At 55.1% G+C, this 16,473-nt stretch overlaps 8 protein-coding genes across 8 annotated transcripts; 6 read left to right on the forward strand and 2 right to left on the reverse strand.

Moving 5' to 3' along the window:
- Positions 1 to 714: 714 nt before the first annotated feature.
- N657DRAFT_248316 (uncharacterized protein) lies at positions 715 to 1,122 on the forward strand. Its single transcript, XM_062786426.1, has one exon. The coding sequence runs from the start codon at positions 857 to 859 to the stop codon at positions 1,067 to 1,069; it is 213 nt and encodes a 70-aa protein (XP_062643518.1). The 5' UTR covers positions 715 to 856; the 3' UTR covers positions 1,070 to 1,122.
- Positions 1,123 to 2,104: 982 nt separating this feature from the next.
- N657DRAFT_626317 (uncharacterized protein) lies at positions 2,105 to 3,331 on the forward strand. Its single transcript, XM_062790784.1, has 2 exons — positions 2,105 to 2,233; positions 2,297 to 3,331. The coding sequence occupies exons 1-2, from the start codon at positions 2,204 to 2,206 to the stop codon at positions 3,263 to 3,265; spliced, it is 999 nt and encodes a 332-aa protein (XP_062643519.1). The 5' UTR covers positions 2,105 to 2,203; the 3' UTR covers positions 3,266 to 3,331.
- Positions 3,332 to 4,096: 765 nt separating this feature from the next.
- N657DRAFT_604042 (Di-copper centre-containing protein) lies at positions 4,097 to 5,657 on the forward strand. The gene is made up of 4 exons (XM_062790164.1): positions 4,097 to 4,345; positions 4,431 to 4,670; positions 4,737 to 5,052; positions 5,124 to 5,657. Exons 1-4 carry the CDS (start codon positions 4,236 to 4,238, stop codon positions 5,487 to 5,489), a joined length of 1,032 nt encoding a protein of 343 aa, XP_062643520.1. The 5' UTR covers positions 4,097 to 4,235; the 3' UTR covers positions 5,490 to 5,657.
- Positions 5,658 to 6,146: 489 nt separating this feature from the next.
- N657DRAFT_581191 (HET-domain-containing protein) lies at positions 6,147 to 8,435 on the forward strand (the record flags this gene model as incomplete). Its single annotated transcript, XM_062789506.1, has 1 exon — positions 6,147 to 8,435. One exon carries the CDS (start codon positions 6,147 to 6,149, stop codon positions 8,433 to 8,435), a length of 2,289 nt encoding a protein of 762 aa, XP_062643521.1.
- A 33-nt stretch (positions 8,436 to 8,468) lies between these two features.
- Positions 8,469 to 8,930, reverse strand: N657DRAFT_248335 (uncharacterized protein). Its single transcript, XM_062786427.1, has one exon. The coding sequence runs from the start codon at positions 8,757 to 8,759 to the stop codon at positions 8,502 to 8,504; it is 258 nt and encodes an 85-aa protein (XP_062643522.1). The 5' UTR covers positions 8,760 to 8,930; the 3' UTR covers positions 8,469 to 8,501.
- A 500-nt stretch (positions 8,931 to 9,430) lies between these two features.
- On the forward strand, positions 9,431 to 10,804 carry N657DRAFT_581160 (FAD/NAD(P)-binding domain-containing protein; the record flags this gene model as incomplete). Its single annotated transcript, XM_062789503.1, has 1 exon — positions 9,431 to 10,804. The coding sequence occupies one exon, from the start codon at positions 9,431 to 9,433 to the stop codon at positions 10,802 to 10,804; it is 1,374 nt and encodes a 457-aa protein (XP_062643523.1).
- Positions 10,805 to 11,381: 577 nt separating this feature from the next.
- Positions 11,382 to 13,489, forward strand: N657DRAFT_637097 (uncharacterized protein; the record flags this gene model as incomplete). Its single annotated transcript, XM_062791486.1, has 5 exons — positions 11,382 to 11,485; positions 11,625 to 11,802; positions 11,869 to 12,798; positions 12,919 to 12,967; positions 13,086 to 13,489. 5 exons carry the CDS (start codon positions 11,382 to 11,384, stop codon positions 13,487 to 13,489), a joined length of 1,665 nt encoding a protein of 554 aa, XP_062643524.1.
- A 263-nt stretch (positions 13,490 to 13,752) lies between these two features.
- Positions 13,753 to 15,069, reverse strand: N657DRAFT_666505 (NAD(P)-binding protein). The gene is made up of 2 exons (XM_062795343.1): positions 14,283 to 15,069; positions 13,753 to 14,223 (listed from the first exon to the last, which is right to left on the reverse strand). Exons 1-2 carry the CDS (start codon positions 15,060 to 15,062, stop codon positions 13,939 to 13,941), a joined length of 1,065 nt encoding a protein of 354 aa, XP_062643525.1. The 5' UTR covers positions 15,063 to 15,069; the 3' UTR covers positions 13,753 to 13,938.
- Positions 15,070 to 16,473: the final 1,404 nt, after the last annotated feature.

The following is a 16,473-nucleotide window of genomic DNA, read 5'->3' on the forward strand; positions in this document are numbered from 1 at the left end:
CCTAACCACAAACAGCAATAGCAAGCGACTTGGCATGATAATCCTCAGCTATCACTAGAATACCTCAGGGATATGCAGCGGTTCGGACTCGAGTCACATCTGAGCAGGCCCAACCACGGAAGCGGAACCTGTGCGAGCCCCTGATATGGTACTCATGGTTATGTGCCCGGTGTTGTTTATCTAACCTGCGCTCCCCCAAATCCTGGTGTCCAGGGAAGCCGTTTCGATAGTGATGAGTCTTCCTGGTTGCTTGGTTAAGGACGATACCGTACTTCGTAATGCGCGCAAAATCACCTGAGAGGTGAGAGACAGGGCGAACAAGCGGCGATATCGGTAGGTCAACGGGCCGACTACACCCACGATTAACCACTGTAGTCTCTGTTAGGCCTAACGCGGGGGAAGCGTGAGGGTAACCATGTCACGTAGCCGAAATGCAACGGCGGCAGAGTACAAAACACTTGAGTGCGAGGTATAGTCCGACGCTAAGGTCGAGGGAGCGATGGAGGAAGGCGTGTTCAGGGGTAAAATACGAGGTGTGGGCCCGATAGTCATGTCGGCGGAGTGCAATGAACCAATGGGGGAAAGGGTGCTAGGAGCAGACTGCGACTTATAGTCCGATATGACGGTTTTGTCTTCAGATTCAATTGCTTTTCGACCTCCAGGATCCAGCTCCGTGAAGTTGACCGCTAAGTGGAGTAGGAGGAACGGAGCGGTGGAAGCGGTGTTAATGGGTATCTAGAATGCGAGGTATAATCCGATTTTCATTCGACTGCGGTGCGCCAGACTTTCAAACTTCGCCTTGGATAGTTGGAGTGAAAAGTGTAATTACTTTGGCCTGCTCCAGCTGGATCTCTACATGTATATAACGCTCTCCTCCTGCCTCCCTCCAGTCGTCCTCTATCTTCAGGTACTCGCAATTCCCATCCGTTTCGACTCAAGCAACTCTATTATCGCCTCAGAAGAAATTGTTCCCATCTGGATCACACAATTCTGTCAGCAACATGAAGTTCGTCACCCTTGCGGCGGTTTTCACTATGCTCATGGCCCCGATTTATGCTGGGCGATGTGACCAACTGCGTGGCACATGGAATGAGGCAGGGTGCTCGCGCTGTGAGCAGGCTCAGTGGCAAGGCAGTCTTTGCAACTCGTGCAAAACCATTCTCAGACAGATGAACGAGGTAGGCTTCAAATCACCTTCGACCGTTGAAAACGATATCTGCCAGAGTCATCTGCTAACAGCAGTTCTCCCCTGCACCTCAAAGCTCGGTGTAAGTAATTCGATGAGCAGTGTGTGAAACGAAGATAATAGGTATATTACACCAGGCAGCGAATGCTAACTTGTGCTTGTCCAGTGTGTAAGTTTCTTCCATTTCATGTTTTACAGCACCCATGATTGCTGACAAGCCACGCAGTAGAGCAATCCCATTCAAGATTTCCGAGCCTGGATTCAACGGATGCATCATGCGGTCTTCCTCACCTTGATCCTTGCCGCACATCCCTGGCATGGGGTATTAGATTGCGATTGTCAATGTGCGGTGTTTAGCGGAGCTGGAAACCATCGTCCGTTTGGAGGCAGACTGAGGAACATCGCGGTAGTTTGGGGTATCTCGTGCACCATAGGCAGGACGGACGGATGGAGAGCGGGAAGAAGCAGGGCTTCCAGGTTGTTGTTAGTATTGTCCATCAGACATTCCAGAATCCAGGAGGAGCTGCGACGGTCCCAGGTTCTACTCTGTCGCAGTATGTGAAACTAGTCATTAGTTATAAGCGGATCTAATTTCTGTGATGACCGGGCCATGGCAGACGCTGAGGGCAGAGTACTTTAGTAGACAATGTGATGATTTCCTGTCGGGTCTTCCATTCTATCGGCTTTTCTATGTGAGTAACAAGGCCTGTTGAGCAACAGGCCACTTGTGTTCCATGCCAGCTGGATGTCAGAGCCTCCTTGAGTGGCGCCAGGTAAACTCAATCAGGGTCATGACGTCAACATGTCCATGATCGAACCACCAAAAGGCGAGTCGGCTACTTTTCCCTGGCACAGTACTTATTGCATATACTCAAAGCGGCACGTTGATATGTCATTTGGTTTTTAGGAGCTGGCTCCCGTTAATCAAGGGCATTTGACTCGGAGACTGCACTTGCCGGGTTCCCCCTCTAAACCCTGATTTGCTTCCCGACATCAAGATTTCGAAACGGCGCAACAATGGCTTCAAGCGCCAGTAGGAGTTCAACAGTGAGTCCTCTCTTCTAATCAGCACACCACTGGTCTGCAGGTCGTAACTGACACGGTTCCCAGAACAACTCGTACTCTCCCCCCTTCCCGCATCCCGAAGCCCAACTCGGCGGCACGCCCACCCCACTTCCCGACGTCCCCCTATCAATCATCTTCCTGGCGCTCTACACCCTCGCCCTCCTCCTCTCCCTTCTTTTGCTCAGCCTAGACCACACCCTCACCCCTTCCACCAAACCACACTATCGCCACCTTCAGCTCCTCCCGTCCTTAGTCATAACCCTCCTCCTCACCCGCCTCGCCGCCCTATCCACCCGCCTAGCATGGGCCTACCAGCCGTCCTCGCTCGAGCTCGACATCGCGTTCACCACCATCTCGCAGGCAGGCACGATCCTCCTGCTGATCGCCAACCTGCTCATCGCGCGCCGCTTCTTGCGGGATTACACCCTGTTCGGGACCCACATCGCTGTCGTCCGCGTGGCGAGGGCGGCGATATTCTGCGCTGTCGTCAGTCTGGTCATGGGCGTCAGCGTGCACGTGGATGCATATTTCACCAGGGACGAGGAGACGTTGCAGAGGTGCAGGGTCATTGGGCTTGTGGCGTGGTGTATCCGGCTGGTGGTGGCTGTCGTGCCTTTGGTGGCGGTTGTGGTTGGCGGGTGGGTGTTTCCTCTTGTGAGGGAGGATGAAGGGGATAGGAGGAGGTTTCGCGCAAGGGGTGGGTTGATGTGTGCTGTCGGGGCGTTGTTGACGTTGGAGGAGGGCTTTAGAACGGGGGTTGCGTTCGAGGGGAGAGGAGTGGGTAGTCGGGCGTGGTTCTTGCATAAGGCATGTCTTTACTGCTTGGTGTTCTTGGTGGAGGCTATGATTGTGTATGGACTTTTGGCGGCCAAGCTTGATCCCAGGTTTCGGTCGAGGCCGAATGAGCTGGCCAAGCGCGATGGTGTAGAACCTCAGCGGGCCGAGGGGACGCGGTCTGGGTGGCTCCAGATTCACATAAATAACCAGACTGAGGTATTTGGAGGTAGCAGTTAGGTCCTGTGCGGCATGTCGCTTGACGGCATCGAGGTTCAGTTTGGTTTTGGTTCGTAATCAATGGCCATTACCCAAGTTCCACACCTACACCAATTTGAATTGGGCATTATTGTGGAAGCAATACTTGCCTTGAAGCCTCGAACAAAACGAGGCATACAGGGAGATGCTTCACAAATCAGCCAACAGCGACCACAACGCAGACTTAAGGGGTGGGCAAGCTATAATGCTCAACTGCCGCCCGAATCCGACGGAGTACCGCTTCATGTTGCCCCTGCAGAATAGGTGGCTTCTTCCTCCCTCTCATTTATCTAACGCTACCCCTGCCTCTTCCGGACAGCTAGGGCGTGCTTTCTCAAAGCGCCCTAAAGGAGGCGAAGGTTGGCCTTTTCAGAAATTTTGTTGTCATATAGTGGAGATGCTTCACCATTGCGACAACCTGCCATCTTGCAGATCACGAAAGATGCGCCCGATGAAAGCCAGAACGAGGGAGGGAATGCAGGTCAACTACCTTATGCAGATGACATCCATCCGCGCCAATGAAACCGGGGGCGGTCCTTGAAGTGTGAGTCTGACAACTCTCGGGGACGACGGCTACTGAATTCGGCAAGCAGGCGGGACAAGCGATAGGGTCAGAGATTACGGCCTGCGAACAGGCTGAACCGGGTTTTGTATATGTGCGTCTGACTGCGTTAGAGCCGAATGTTCGGATGCGGCCCCGGACCAGGTTAGGGAGCATCTCAGCATCGATGACCAATAGATCGTGCAGCGCCTCAATGTGCCGTCAAAAGTTCCATTTGGGCCCACTGCTACCTTCGGCCGATGGCCGGAACACATAGGCTTCCCATAAGCGCGGGAGCTGAAGCAAAAAGAGATCGACTACTCCTCTACGGGCCCCTTCGTTGTCTTTCTCGAGCATCCCTTTCCTCGACCCCAACGGCCATCAAAAAGTCACTGACGACGACCAAGAATCATGAAGCTTGCCTCACTTCTTCTGTGGACGGCCGCTGCTGTCACGGCTCTGCCAGAGAAACATGAACATAAGCCCGCCAAATGCACCAAACCGGAAAAGAGACGCTCTTGGTAAGGGCTAGTCTATTCAATTCTTGTCAATTAACACCACGTACATATCCTGTTCCCCTCCGCCGGCGCTAACAAGCGGTTCTAGGCACAACATTACCGACGCCGAGAGGAAGGCTTATACGTCGGCCGCCCGCTGCCTCCTGACCTCTCCTCAGAAACTCAACCGACTCCCTGGTGCCAAGACTCGGTGGGATGAACTGGTTTCTCTTCACCAAATCCATGCCCTGCAGATCCATACCACAGGCCAATTTCTGCCCTACCACAGGTATTACCTGAAGACTTTGGAGGTCTTGCTCCGGGAGTGCGGATTCATGGGCGTGATGCCGTAAGAGATATCCCCCTTCGCTCCCTCACATGATATTATCTCTGATTGTTGACATCCCGAGTGCAGTTACTGGGACGAAACCCGTGATGCCGGCAACTTTTCGGCCAGTGTCATCTTCGACCCCGTTACCGGGTTCGGCAGCGGTGGCGATGCGATTGGGGGCTGCGTGCCCAATGGCCCGTTTTACAACCTCACGGTGAACATCGGACCGGGGTTCGAGTCCAAGCCTCGATGTGTCAACCGTAAGATCACGGACATGTTCAGCGCGCAAACTGGTAAGACGTACGTCGCGGCTGCGCTCAACCACACCGACTATGCCGGCGCCCTCGACGGCATTTACTCCGGACCCCATCTTCTTGGTCATATGGCTCTGGCAATGATGGTACGTTCTGTATCCCCTTGTCGGCATGTTGCTTCAACTCACCAGTACCCTTCTTTTCTCTTTTCCTTTAGGACGGGAACTCCATCACCTCATCCGGCGACCCGTTGTTTTTCATGCACCACGGCTTCGTGGACAAGATGTGGGCGGACTGGCAGGCGAAGGATCGCAAGAAGCGTTTCAAGGATATCTCTGGGCTCAACGCCCAGGACCCGGCCGTCGGCTTCTCAGAGTTCCCAGGAGGCATGGAGGAGGAATCTGCAATGTGGGGGCATCCCAGCGCCGTCATCTTAGCCGTCACGCCCGATCCTCAGTTCGGTGACAATGGCCCGAACATCACCTTGAACCACATCATGTCTTCCTTGGGCATCATTCCCAACGCGACCGTGGCGGACGTGATGGACACGACGGGAGGCTACCTCTGTTATGAGTATGTCTGAAAGTTTGAGTGTGCTTAGGGGTCAATAAGTAAGGTAGCCTGGTGCGCATTATAGGGACATCAGCACTCGTCGTTAGCGATCTGTGCAGTCCCGTTCTGCAACTTTGATCAGTAGCCAAGACCGTCGTGCTAGATCCAGCAATGTGTGAGGTACGAAAACGATATGGGCACAAAGTTTGACCCCAGCCTGGAGACATTTGCGGTAGTTGGGTATTAGATGCCTGCTCTCCCCAAGAAATTGTATCCCGTCTTTTCGACAGCCACCAGCGTTTCCCGACAAGAAACGCACCCGGCAGTGAGACTTTACCTAGCTCGAAATACAAGAGTACCTATGTCATATATAGTATCGATCTTTTTGAGATGCTATGCCTGGAGTAATACCAGAAAGTTGGGCGTGCCTCTAGATCTGTGTTGGTTCAATACAAGTGAGGGACTGTACGCAAAGTGCGCAGGCCCGTAGAACAATCTTTGCTTGCCACGCAGTCGCTGTGCGATTTCTATTTTTGGCATTGCTGGGTACCTTAGATGCCAAGGCACGGCACGTGGAGCACTCTATTAGGCAGCAGTGCAGCACAAACGATGTTCGCAATCGCAGAGCTACTCGGCGAGCGGTCGGAGACCATCTGGCGGTCAGTTGGACTATAACAACAGGACCACAATGCCGGTATTCAACAAGGCCCGCAAGGCATGGAAAAAAGTTGAGGAATGGGCCAACGATGACGATGGGCGGCCAGAACCAGCTCTCCAGACTGAGGCGACGCTAGAGGCTGAGTCCCAGACTGAGTCCCAGACTGAGTCGCAGGCCAATTCCAGTGCTGAGCCCCCGCCCAGAGTCCCCTTCTGCTACATCAACAACAACAAAGCAATAGCATCGTCATACACCTACGTACCACTCTCGGCCAACATCAAGAGACCGATCCGACTCCTTACTCTGCTCCCCGGACCGCGCGACGCAGACATTCAATGCCTGCTCACTGATGCAGATCTCGACGGCGTCGGGAGGGAGGAGGATGCAGGTTTTGAGGCGCTCTCGTATGTCTGGGGTGACATGTCAAACACAACACCTATCCAGATCGGCAATGCTATCAGCGACATTGGGCAGAATCTCCGCAGCGCGCTGCTCCATCTGAGGTATGAGGACCGGCCCCGGACCCTGTGGGTTGATGCGGTATGCATCAACCAAGACGATATCGACGAACGGAGCAGCCAAGTCGCGTTGATGGGCGACATCTACACCAAAGCGACCCGCGTCGTCGTCTGGCTGGGCTGTCCCTGTTGCCTCCTCGGCACCGTCGGACCCGATCTCTCCTCCTACCGCAGAGAGGAGCTGAAGGAGCAGGTCGTTAAGGTCGAACGCCTCTTTATCGCCATCAAACTCCTGGGCCGGGAAGCGGCCGTAGTGGCGAAGGAAGGCCGTCAAGTCATACCCAAAAAGGGTGATCAATACGAAGACGGCACGTCTTACGAACTGATCCGCAAACTCGATCCAGATTGGGCGATGGTCTTCCTCGATAACCCCTGGTGGACCCGTGTGTGGACGCTGCAGGAGATCGTCCTCGCGCACGACGCGATCATGTGCATGGGCAGCGAAGAAGTGGGATGGGACTTCCTCCGCAGTGCTACCGCGCACTACATGGCCCTGGGCTTCGCAGCGTTCTCCGGGTTCTGGTTTGGGAATAAGACCAATTCCCGCCTCGAGCCGCTGAACATGGTTATCTCGATCAAAGAGATGCGACAGTCTGAAGCGGTGGTTGGCGGCGATGTAGGCGATGAGCTGCTGTACTATCTCGCATCTTCCCACTGGCGTGACAGCAAGATGCCCCACGACAAGATTTACGCCGTTCTTGGCTTTTTCGATAAAGACCGCCATGTCGGCATCGACGTCGATTACCGTTTCGCCCCGGCCAATGTTTACCACAGAGCGACCAGGGCTCTGATGGAACGATCCGGCAACCTGGACGTGCTCGGGTTCTGCTACCCGTTCAAAGTCCGCCGCGTCACCGACCTGCCGTCCTGGGTACCCGACTGGGGCTCAACTGGCAACCTCGCCGCCCCTCTGATGAACGACGCCAAGGGCAAGCTCCGCACGACTCACGCATCTAAGGGATCACGCTCGAATCCCAGATGGGAAGATGACAACATGACTCTGATCGTCCAGGGCCACATCGTCGACTCCATCACAAAAGTTGGCAGCGTGAAGCCGGCAGTTTTCACAGACGACTTGATTGAGGGGTCTGCCGACCATCTGCTTAAAGATCCCGCCGTGTTGGCCGCGGCCGAATCTTTTCCGGCAACGTGGGACGATCTCGACCCCGAGCGTCCGATCCGTCATCTCCTCTCAGAATATTGGAAGAACTTCAAAGCCGCCGCCCCCCTTGCGAAAAAGCTCCTGTCCGAGGTTATCGGTGTGGTCTCGCACAAAGAATGTTACATCGAGTGGCAAGACCTCATCGCCTCTGAACTCAAGGGCCACCCGGACCCCAACGTGGTTTTCCGCGACATCCTCACCACGTCAACCCCGTATCCCTCCGGACAGGCCGAGACCCAGCGTCGCTTCGAGCAGTGGCTCAAAGCCTTGTCATCCGTCCGGCGACTCAAGGGCGTGAAGCTGGATCGCATCTCGCCAGCCATGTTCAAGACGCTCGGCTTCGCGGCCGGGCTGTGGAAGGCCATGGAGGAGGATGAGGACTCGTTCTCGACGTACACGTTGCACACGGTTCGCCGGCGGCTGGGGATCACGCAGTCCGGCCGGGTGTGTCTTGTACCCAAGAGAGCCGAGGTCGGGGATGATATTGCCTTGCTTCGCGGTGGGAGGGTCCCGGTTGTTTTGCGTCCGAGAGCGGGTGGTAGGGGGCATATGGAGTTGATCGGGGAGGCGTTTGTCTATGGGATCATGGACGGTGAAGCGTTTGATGAAGCCCAGTGTGTTGAGTTCAAGATTGTGTGATGATAGATGGATGCTAAGGCACAGAACTGGATGCCAGTGGATGGATCCATCCACGGCGGGTCAGAGCTAAGGGAAGGTACCTGAGTGCACTTTCTCTCGAGGCGTTGGTGAGTCTCCCACCTGAATAATTTGGACCATCAACAAGGACGACCACATCACAACCATTTGAAAATGCTGAAACCGGTCTTTCCAAGAAGGGAATAAAAAGAAACAAGGGAAACACGAGAAAGGGGGGTGGATATTCGCAGTACAACTCCTAAATAAGGTAAAACAACTGCTTGTTCTGTATTTCCGGTTGCCACATTGCCAGGCCGACATTGCCATGGAAGCAGTAAGTAATACCCATTCTGGAGCAGCGGGCAGACTGGGGAGGGAGAATGCTCAAGGCAACACAAGGCTGCCACCTCGTCCCTGCGAATGCTTGAGGGAGAAATGCGTTCATGCCGTGCCTTGACGATGGGAGACTTGGCGATAATGTCTTCAGATCTAGTTTGGTTGATTCTCTCTCTACATATTTATGTAACTCACGTCGGGCATCACGGACCTCCACATTTCATCGGGCCAGCCGGTGCCTGGGGAGTGTGGGTTCCCCTTCCAAGCCGATAACCGCGCCGAGATCCGGTCGCCATACGACGACTGTATACTGGAATGGGGCTGACAGAGTTACTACGAGAATCTGTTGATGATCAGCACATATACTCTGTACGGTCGATCGAACGTTGTTGCTCTGAAATGCCAGATGGTGGCGCCATGGATGGAGCTCCGGAGAAGAGCTGAAATATTGGGGTCTACTCGGCAGGGCTCAGCTGCAGACCCCACACATTAGCGGATGACGTGCTAGGGCACGGCCCACAGAATGAGCAGTGCAGCCGTTTCACGCCTTTGTCTTTTTCCAGGTCGAAAAGATGGTGCAATGAAGTCCGCGGTGCTCACCACTCGTTCTTTCAGCGCAGCTCATTTCATAGCTCGCTCATCCCGCATCCCTCGATATGGCCATGGCCCCAAGTCGAATTTTAACCAGGCAAACAGCCGGCGTTACGGCTTTCGCCAGACAGTCTTTCAAGCACTCACCGGCCGCATATCGGAACTTCGCCTCTGTTTCGTCAACCCCTGTCTGCCCTGCTCGAAATCACAAGGTCGTCGTTGTCGGCGGGGGATCAGCAGGCCTCGCAGTCAGCCACCAGCTTCTGCGGTCTGGTAGATTCAACCAAGATGACATCGCCATCGTCGATCCAGCAGAATGGCACCACTACCAGCCGGGCTGGACCCTCGTCGGTGGCGGGCTCAAAGACAAACACGCCCTTAAGCGCCCACTGCAGTCCCTAGTCGACCCAAAATTCAAACTCTACTCCGACTCGGTCGCCACTTTTTCTCCAGAAGACAACACCGTCACCCTCGGCAACGGCTCCAAGCTCACCTACGACCAGCTGGTCGTCGCGCCAGGCATCAAGGTGGACGTGGCCAGCATCAAGGGCTTGCCCGAGGCGGTTTCCAGCCCGGACTCCAACGTCTCGTGCATCTACACCTTCGACACCGTCGACAAGACCTTCCCGACCATCCAGCGGCTGCGCTCGGGTCAGGCGATATTCACGCAGCCGGCGGGCGTCGTCAAGTGCGCCGGCGCGCCGCAAAAGATCATGTGGCTCGCGCTCGACCACTGGAAGCGCGCGGGCCTGTACCAGGCCACCCAGCCTGAAAGCTCGCCGATTCAAATCGCTTTCGCGACGGGCCTACCGGCCATGTTTGGCGTGCCCAAGTACAGCGCCGCGCTCGAGGCGCTGCGGCAGGAGCGCGGGGTGGAAGGCCTCTTCGCGCATGATCTGGTCGAGATCGACGGCGACACGGCCGTGTTTGCGCGGCCGGACGGCCAGGAGCCCGTGCGCAGGCGGTTTGACTTGATGCATGTGGTGCCCAAGATGGGAGCGCACGCTTTTGTCAAGAACAGCCCGCTGGCCAACGAGGCTGGGTATGTGGACGTGGATGACGCCACGCTCAGGCACAAGAAGTTTGCCAATGTGTGGTCGGCGGGCGATGCCAGCAGCCTGCCCACGTCCAAGACGGCGGCGGCCATCACTGCGCAGGCGCCGGTGCTGGTGGGAAATTTGCTCAAGGCTATGGAGGGCGGCGGCGAGGTGCAACCGGGATATGACGGGTACACGTCCTGCCCACTGCTCACTGAGTATGGCAAAGTGATGCTGGCCGAGTTCAAGTATGGCGGCGTCCCGAAGGAGACGTTCAATAGGATTGGGTGGGACCAGGCGACGCCTAGGCGCGCTTTCTATCATTTGAAGAAGGACTTCTTTCCGTGGGTGTATTACCAGTCGATGGTGAAGGGCACTTGGGGCGGGCCCAAGGGGTGGCTCAACTAATTCGGTGTCGGGACACGACTGGGATACCGTGCGAACCTCAACCTGGGAGTTGGCAAATGGGGATTTGACATCTATCAACTACCGTGTTTCTCCCACTTGGTTTTTATATTGGCGGAAACTGGAGACGGTGTGGATACCGGAGGCATGTTGCTTCCTCGAGTCAGAAGCTCCATCATTTTTCTGTTCGGGCACGGCTTCAAAAAACAACAATAAAAGGATTGCAGCCGGCATCCCATTCAAGACCAACACTTCTGTTCGTTGCTAAGCGTCATTTTTTCTTTGACTTGGACTTATGGGTTGTCAATGTCCGAGCTGCCCTGTCTTGGAAAACGGCTTCGCTGTGAGAGGATACCTACCGGAATCGGAAGGACGGGAAGGCACAACAAAGACAGCCTCACCATCGATAAGAACGCAAACCAGGACCTTTGAAATTCGAAAGCTCCCTTATCTCAAGCTTCAACTTCATTTCAATGCCGCCTCATTAACGTTAGCTCCTCAGCACTGCCCTGGTGCGACCCCTGAAACATCGAAGGCAACTAGATCCTCAACTCAAACCGTCCCCGAAACGACAACCAAAATGACCGGCGCAAACCCCGGTTCCTCCATAACCCCAGCAGTTTTCCGCCAACTCCACGTCAAACTCCCCACCGAAACGTTCCGGAAGACCCTTCCCAAAGAGTGGTGCGATAAACACCCTGACGAGGACAACACGAGCACGCCAACGGCTTCCTCCTGATACACAAATTGCGCCCAAACTACCCCATCGGAAAATCCATCCTCATAGAAAGCCTGGTAACTGGTGTGTTGGTGGTCAGAAAAGGTTCCCCCGGCAGCTACCCCTTTTTGAGCCGGAAGACCATGAGTTTGAGAAACCCGACCTCTATCACCGTGACTACACGACAGAGAATCCCAACGAGTTGCTCTTTTCATCACTGAACGACCGCGCGTCGAGGCCAGGCTCTCCTCAGCGCCGTACTTTCCTAGGCCCTATGCCTACGGTCTGGCCCAGGGAAAGAACCCCGACAAGATTCACCAGGATGACATGTTCTCTCTGTACTTTAAAGCATTATAACGGCGGGACGCTGAGCAACCTCATGGGGATGTACGCCGACGGCGATATTGGCGCGGTCATCCCGGAGTCGCTCATCTGGCACGTCATGGACCAGCAGGGCCGCGCGGTCCTGTCGATGCGCAAAGGCTGTTCCAACGACTTCATCGAGAAGGATCTCGGCGTCGACAAGCTGCTGAAGCTTAGCCGTGGCGAGGACGAGCAGCCCCATCCGTTTGATAAGTTGGACTGGGACTGGAAACCGTTTGCGCATCGCGCCATCACGGAAGACAACATCTTGCTGCATTTCCGCGAGGACGGCGGACCATTGACCCGCTGCTTTCCAGAGATTGTCCTCGAGGGTTTCAACAATGCGGGGTTTGGGAACGAGCTGGGTGATATGAATGCTATGTCTCCTGCCGAGAGGATGGCTGTGGTTTGGCAAGACCTGCACATGATCGGAGAGCTATGCTGTCGTCTAGTGACGAACCACGGCGCTCCCACACCCCCGCGACATGGCGACAAGCAAGCCGCCGCTGTTAGCCGGATGCTCTCGAAGTACCTGCCGGAGATTTTTACGCTGGCAGACAGGCAGAAACCGGCATATCCCAAGGAGCTTATCGAGTTGCTGGAGAAATTTGATCGCTTCAATCCTTCCAGATCCCAGACACAAGTTCAAAGTGCTGCTGCCAGCATGCACGATCTCGACCAGTTCTACTGGAAGTTCTTCTTCGAGTATCTTTCTATCGCGATGAAGCAAACGGAGCTGTTTCGGATTCGACTGATGAGGCTGGAGGAACTAGCCGGCGTGGATGGCGAGGACGGCGACAGAGCCATGGCCGTCGTCTCCTGGGTCAAGCCAAACCCAAAGTTCAATCACATCCCGTACCACCCTGGTGACGGGAACAAGGAAAGCCAGATGGAGAAAACTGAGAAAGAACATGAGGTATCTATTTGGTCCTTATACTCTCCTCCGGTACCGCTACTACGCCGTGGAGGTGTCTGAAATCCCTCCAGAAGCCGGGGCGGGGGGGGGGGTGGCTTGTATAAATTAACGGCCGGAAAGGCGATCGCATTCAGCAGCGCGAGGCTGATGATGGTGAGCATGATTTCCTGTGAGTGGAGCTGGAGCTGGAACAGCCGGTGCTCTCTGAAATAGAAGGGATTACTGACAAGGGAGATGGCTCTCTGAAATAGAAGGGATTACTGACAAGGGAGATGAATGGGGAACAGATGAACAAGCTGCCGCGGACCAGGGTGCCCAGGGCCAGGAAGCGGCAGCCAGCTCGCCCCTGCCCAACAAGCTCCAATTCAACCTGATCCCCCTCCAGTTTCCCCAATCCAGTCTCCCCAGGTTCAAGCTCCGCCGGTCCAACCCCAGACCCCGCCTACTGCGCCGGCTCAACCTGCCCCGAAACAACCTGCCCCGGTACAACCAGCCGCAGCACAACCCGCGCCACCAACCCCAGCTCCGGTGCAGCAAGCTGCAGCCATTCCTGCCCCGCGGTCGGGAGTTAGACGCTCGGCTCGGCTCGCAGGCCATGCAGCGCCGGCCATGTCTCCCCCTCCACCAAAGCGACGCCGCGACAATGCAAATGCGGGAGCAGCGGTGCGATCAGTGCCGGGACGACAGCTAAGGCTAAAGCCAAACCCACTTCCAAGGGGAAAGGGTAAAGGCAGGGCGAAGTGGCTGGGAGTTGTGTTGCTGGGTTACCTAAAACATGAAGAGTAAACTGTCGGATGAAAAGGGGGCGGTGTTGGCACCTATGGTACTATCGAGGATGGGTTATCACTGCTTAGGTTTGAAATCTTAAACGTCTTCTATGGCACGAGAACTACAGCGATATGTTAACGGGTCCGGTTGGAGCTTTCTTAGGTGTCCAGTGTCTCGCACTTTACAGTAACTTTACGTTTGTCTCCCCCCGCTCACAAAACCGTCATGTTGCGGCATGATGTGCACCTCTTCGAGTTTGTCGGTCACTGGCACATTGTCTCCGCGAGTCCTCAGACGATGAATCGCATCCCGAGAGTCTAAGACACTTGCATCTCTGGCCTGCCTGTCCCCGTCTCGTAGCCCATCCACCACTCATTCAGCCTTGATTTTGATGACGGCCTTGCCAAAATTCTTACCCTCAAACACACCAACCAGCGCATCCGCAACGTGTTCAATGCCCTCCGTAACGCTCAGCTTAGCCTTGACGCTGCCCTCGGCCAGCCACTGCGACAACTTCTCCTGATGGTCCTTCGTGTACTTGGGCCCAAAATCGGGATCGTGTACGATGAAGCCGCGCATCGTCAGACGCTTGGAGACGACGAGGAACAGGTTCCTGACACCGTATTTTTCCTGGTCCGGGAGATTGTACTGCGAGATCTGGCAGCTGTCAGCCGTACCGTTCTGATGTACCCAACTTACTCTCACGCCAAACTCACCATGCCGCAGGCCACGATCCTCCCCCAATCCTTCATGGCATCCAGCGCCGCCTCCAGATGCTCCCCGCCTACGTTCTCGTAGTAAATATCCAGCCCATCGGGCGCAAGTCTCTTGAGCGCATCCCTAGGCTTCTCCTTTTTGTAATTGAACCCTTCAAACCCCAGCTCTTTCGTGATAAACTCCAATTTCTCATCACTACCCACGCTCCCAATGACCCTTAATCCCTCCTTCTTCGCAACCTGGCCAACCAACTGCCCCACGGCGCCAGCCGCGCTACTAATGAAGATCGTCTCCCCCTTCTTCGGCTGCCCAATCTCATACAGCGAACTCCACGCCGTCAAACCAGGCATGCCCAACGGACCCAGAAACAACCCAAACTCCTTCAGCCCATGCGGATTCTCCACCTTCTTCTGCAACGCTTTTTTGACCCCCTCGGCGTCCAGCACGGCGTACTCGGCCAGCGGCAGCGCGCCAACCACCAGGTCGCCGTCGTGGTACGCGGGCGTGGCGTCCGACTTGAGCACGCGCGCGACGCAGGCGTTGGTCACGGGCGTGTCGAGCTCAAACGCCGGGACGTAGGAGCGCACGTGGGCGGGCCGCATGCGCCCGCGCAGGTACGGGTCGAGCGAGGCCCAGAGAATCGAGAGGGTTACGCCGCCCGGCGGGGGAGGCGAGGATGGATCGAAGCCGACGTCTTCGAGGACGATGTGCTCGCCGGGGACAATGGCAGCGGTGGGGATCTTTCTGAACATTAAGGTCTTGTTGGAAACGGGCGCCATGGTTGCTGGATGGTTGGAGTGGTGAAGGGTTGGTTGGCTTGAGTGGTGTGATGCGAGCTGGAATGGAGAGACAGAAACGGGTTGGTGATTTCGGCGAGGATACAATGCAGCGGTGGTCAAACAGACTTACTTGTTCTCTCCTGTGCTGTCACTCAATTGAAATAATGTTGTGTGTGGAGTGAGCCGATAGGAATTTGGCTCCGTTGGAATGGAGTAGAATAGAAGTAATGACGTTATACATGGAAAAGTGCCCCACGTCATCAAAACTTGAAAGTATCGTCGTTCTTGCCGAACCATTAATAACGTATGGGGTTGAGTTTGGCGCCAAATTCGGAATTGATATCCAAACGGTTTCGGAGTGTACAGTGGCATCTTCGCGTTATCCGCGGCGGAGGGGGTAGCTAAGTTAGATAAATGCTTGTTATCCCTAGAGTATCAATAGTCGTATGGAAAGAGTTCCAATTAGAAGCGTCAATGCCAGCCTGAGTGCTTCCCCCGCCTTTTCCCGCTAGGCTTCCGTATCATTAGGCAACTGAATGCTGCGGCCACTGAATCGAAAAGCGAGGCGGCGAGGCTGGTGTGCTTCAGATGAGCTCGCCGTAGTGATAGCGGCGGCTGACGTGCTGGTCGCCGACTCGGGCAAGTGGAACGATGAACTTACGCCATTCTTCGTCAGTTGGCATCTGGCCGTTGCAATTCTCCGGAATAAGCGCATCTGGCAAGCCAGTTCGAGTAGAAGTAGGCTGGAATCAGAATGACAAAGATGATATCGTGATAGGGTTGTAAGAGGTCCTTACTCTTCAGTGAACTTTATGTATGCTGCCAACCAGGGATTGGGTACAAGCGAGCTAAAAATGGCCGAGGCAGCTCAGACGTTGGTGTTTCCATTTCAGACGGCAGGACCGTGACCGGTGTCTCGCTGAAATTTGGTGTTGGTATGGCAGGCTGCTGTCCCAGATTCTCGAAGATGCTCTGCTGCCATGGGAATGCTTCTGTTTGACAGCAGAATGAAAACAAGTTGAAATCAGTCGGCGGAGTGCAACCCCTTTGAATCAGCTGGACGCGGTATGACGGTTGTGAACCGTTGGGTCGGATCCGGCTAGGCGCCGGAGATGCAATACCTTGGACGGCCATAAATGTCCGGCGGTTGTTTGCATTGGCAGAACAAGATCCAATGCCCATCATTCAAGGCGAAATAAAGGGACTGAAGCCGCGTCGTGCTTAGGGTGTGTGACCGTGCAAGACAAATAAATGAAAGCATTGGTAGCTCACTAGGAAATGCTATGTTGGTACAGTAGTATCTGTATCTTGTGTCGGCGGTCGACCCAATCATCCTGCGCACGCCAATATTCTCCGCACTTGTTTGAGGGCTGAGGCAGGGCTTCGGTAAGTCAAATTACAGTAATGAAAC

Source organism: Parathielavia appendiculata (assembly GCF_033297405.1).
Source record: "Parathielavia appendiculata strain CBS 731.68 unplaced genomic scaffold N657scaffold_23, whole genome shotgun sequence".
Taxonomy (NCBI): domain Eukaryota; kingdom Fungi; phylum Ascomycota; class Sordariomycetes; order Sordariales; family Chaetomiaceae; genus Parathielavia; species Parathielavia appendiculata.

Bases quoted from the DNA above. Each gene is read 5' to 3' on its own strand.
- N657DRAFT_626317 (XM_062790784.1), top strand. From the start codon at position 2,204: ATGGCTTCAAGCGCCAGTAGGAGTTCAACA. The intron at 2,234-2,296 runs GTGAGTCCTCTC...CACGGTTCCCAG, and splicing joins GCGCCAGTAGGAGTTCAACA to AACAACTCGTACTCTCCCCC.
- N657DRAFT_248335 (XM_062786427.1), bottom strand. From the start codon at position 8,759: ATGGCAATGTCGGCCTGGCAATGTGGCAACCGGAAATACAGAACAAGC.
- N657DRAFT_604042 (XM_062790164.1), top strand. From the start codon at position 4,236: ATGAAGCTTGCCTCACTTCTTCTGTGGACGGCCGCTGCTGTCACGGCT. The intron at 4,671-4,736 runs GTAAGAGATATC...TCCCGAGTGCAG, and splicing joins GGATTCATGGGCGTGATGCC to TTACTGGGACGAAACCCGTG. The intron at 5,053-5,123 runs GTACGTTCTGTA...CTTTTCCTTTAG, and splicing joins ATATGGCTCTGGCAATGATG to GACGGGAACTCCATCACCTC.
- N657DRAFT_666505 (XM_062795343.1), bottom strand. From the start codon at position 15,062: ATGGCGCCCGTTTCCAACAAGACCTTAATGTTCAGAAAGATCCCCACC. The intron at 14,224-14,282 runs GTGAGTTTGGCG...GACAGCTGCCAG, and splicing joins GGATCGTGGCCTGCGGCATG to ATCTCGCAGTACAATCTCCC.
- N657DRAFT_248316 (XM_062786426.1), top strand. From the start codon at position 857: ATGTATATAACGCTCTCCTCCTGCCTCCCTCCAGTCGTCCTCTATCTT.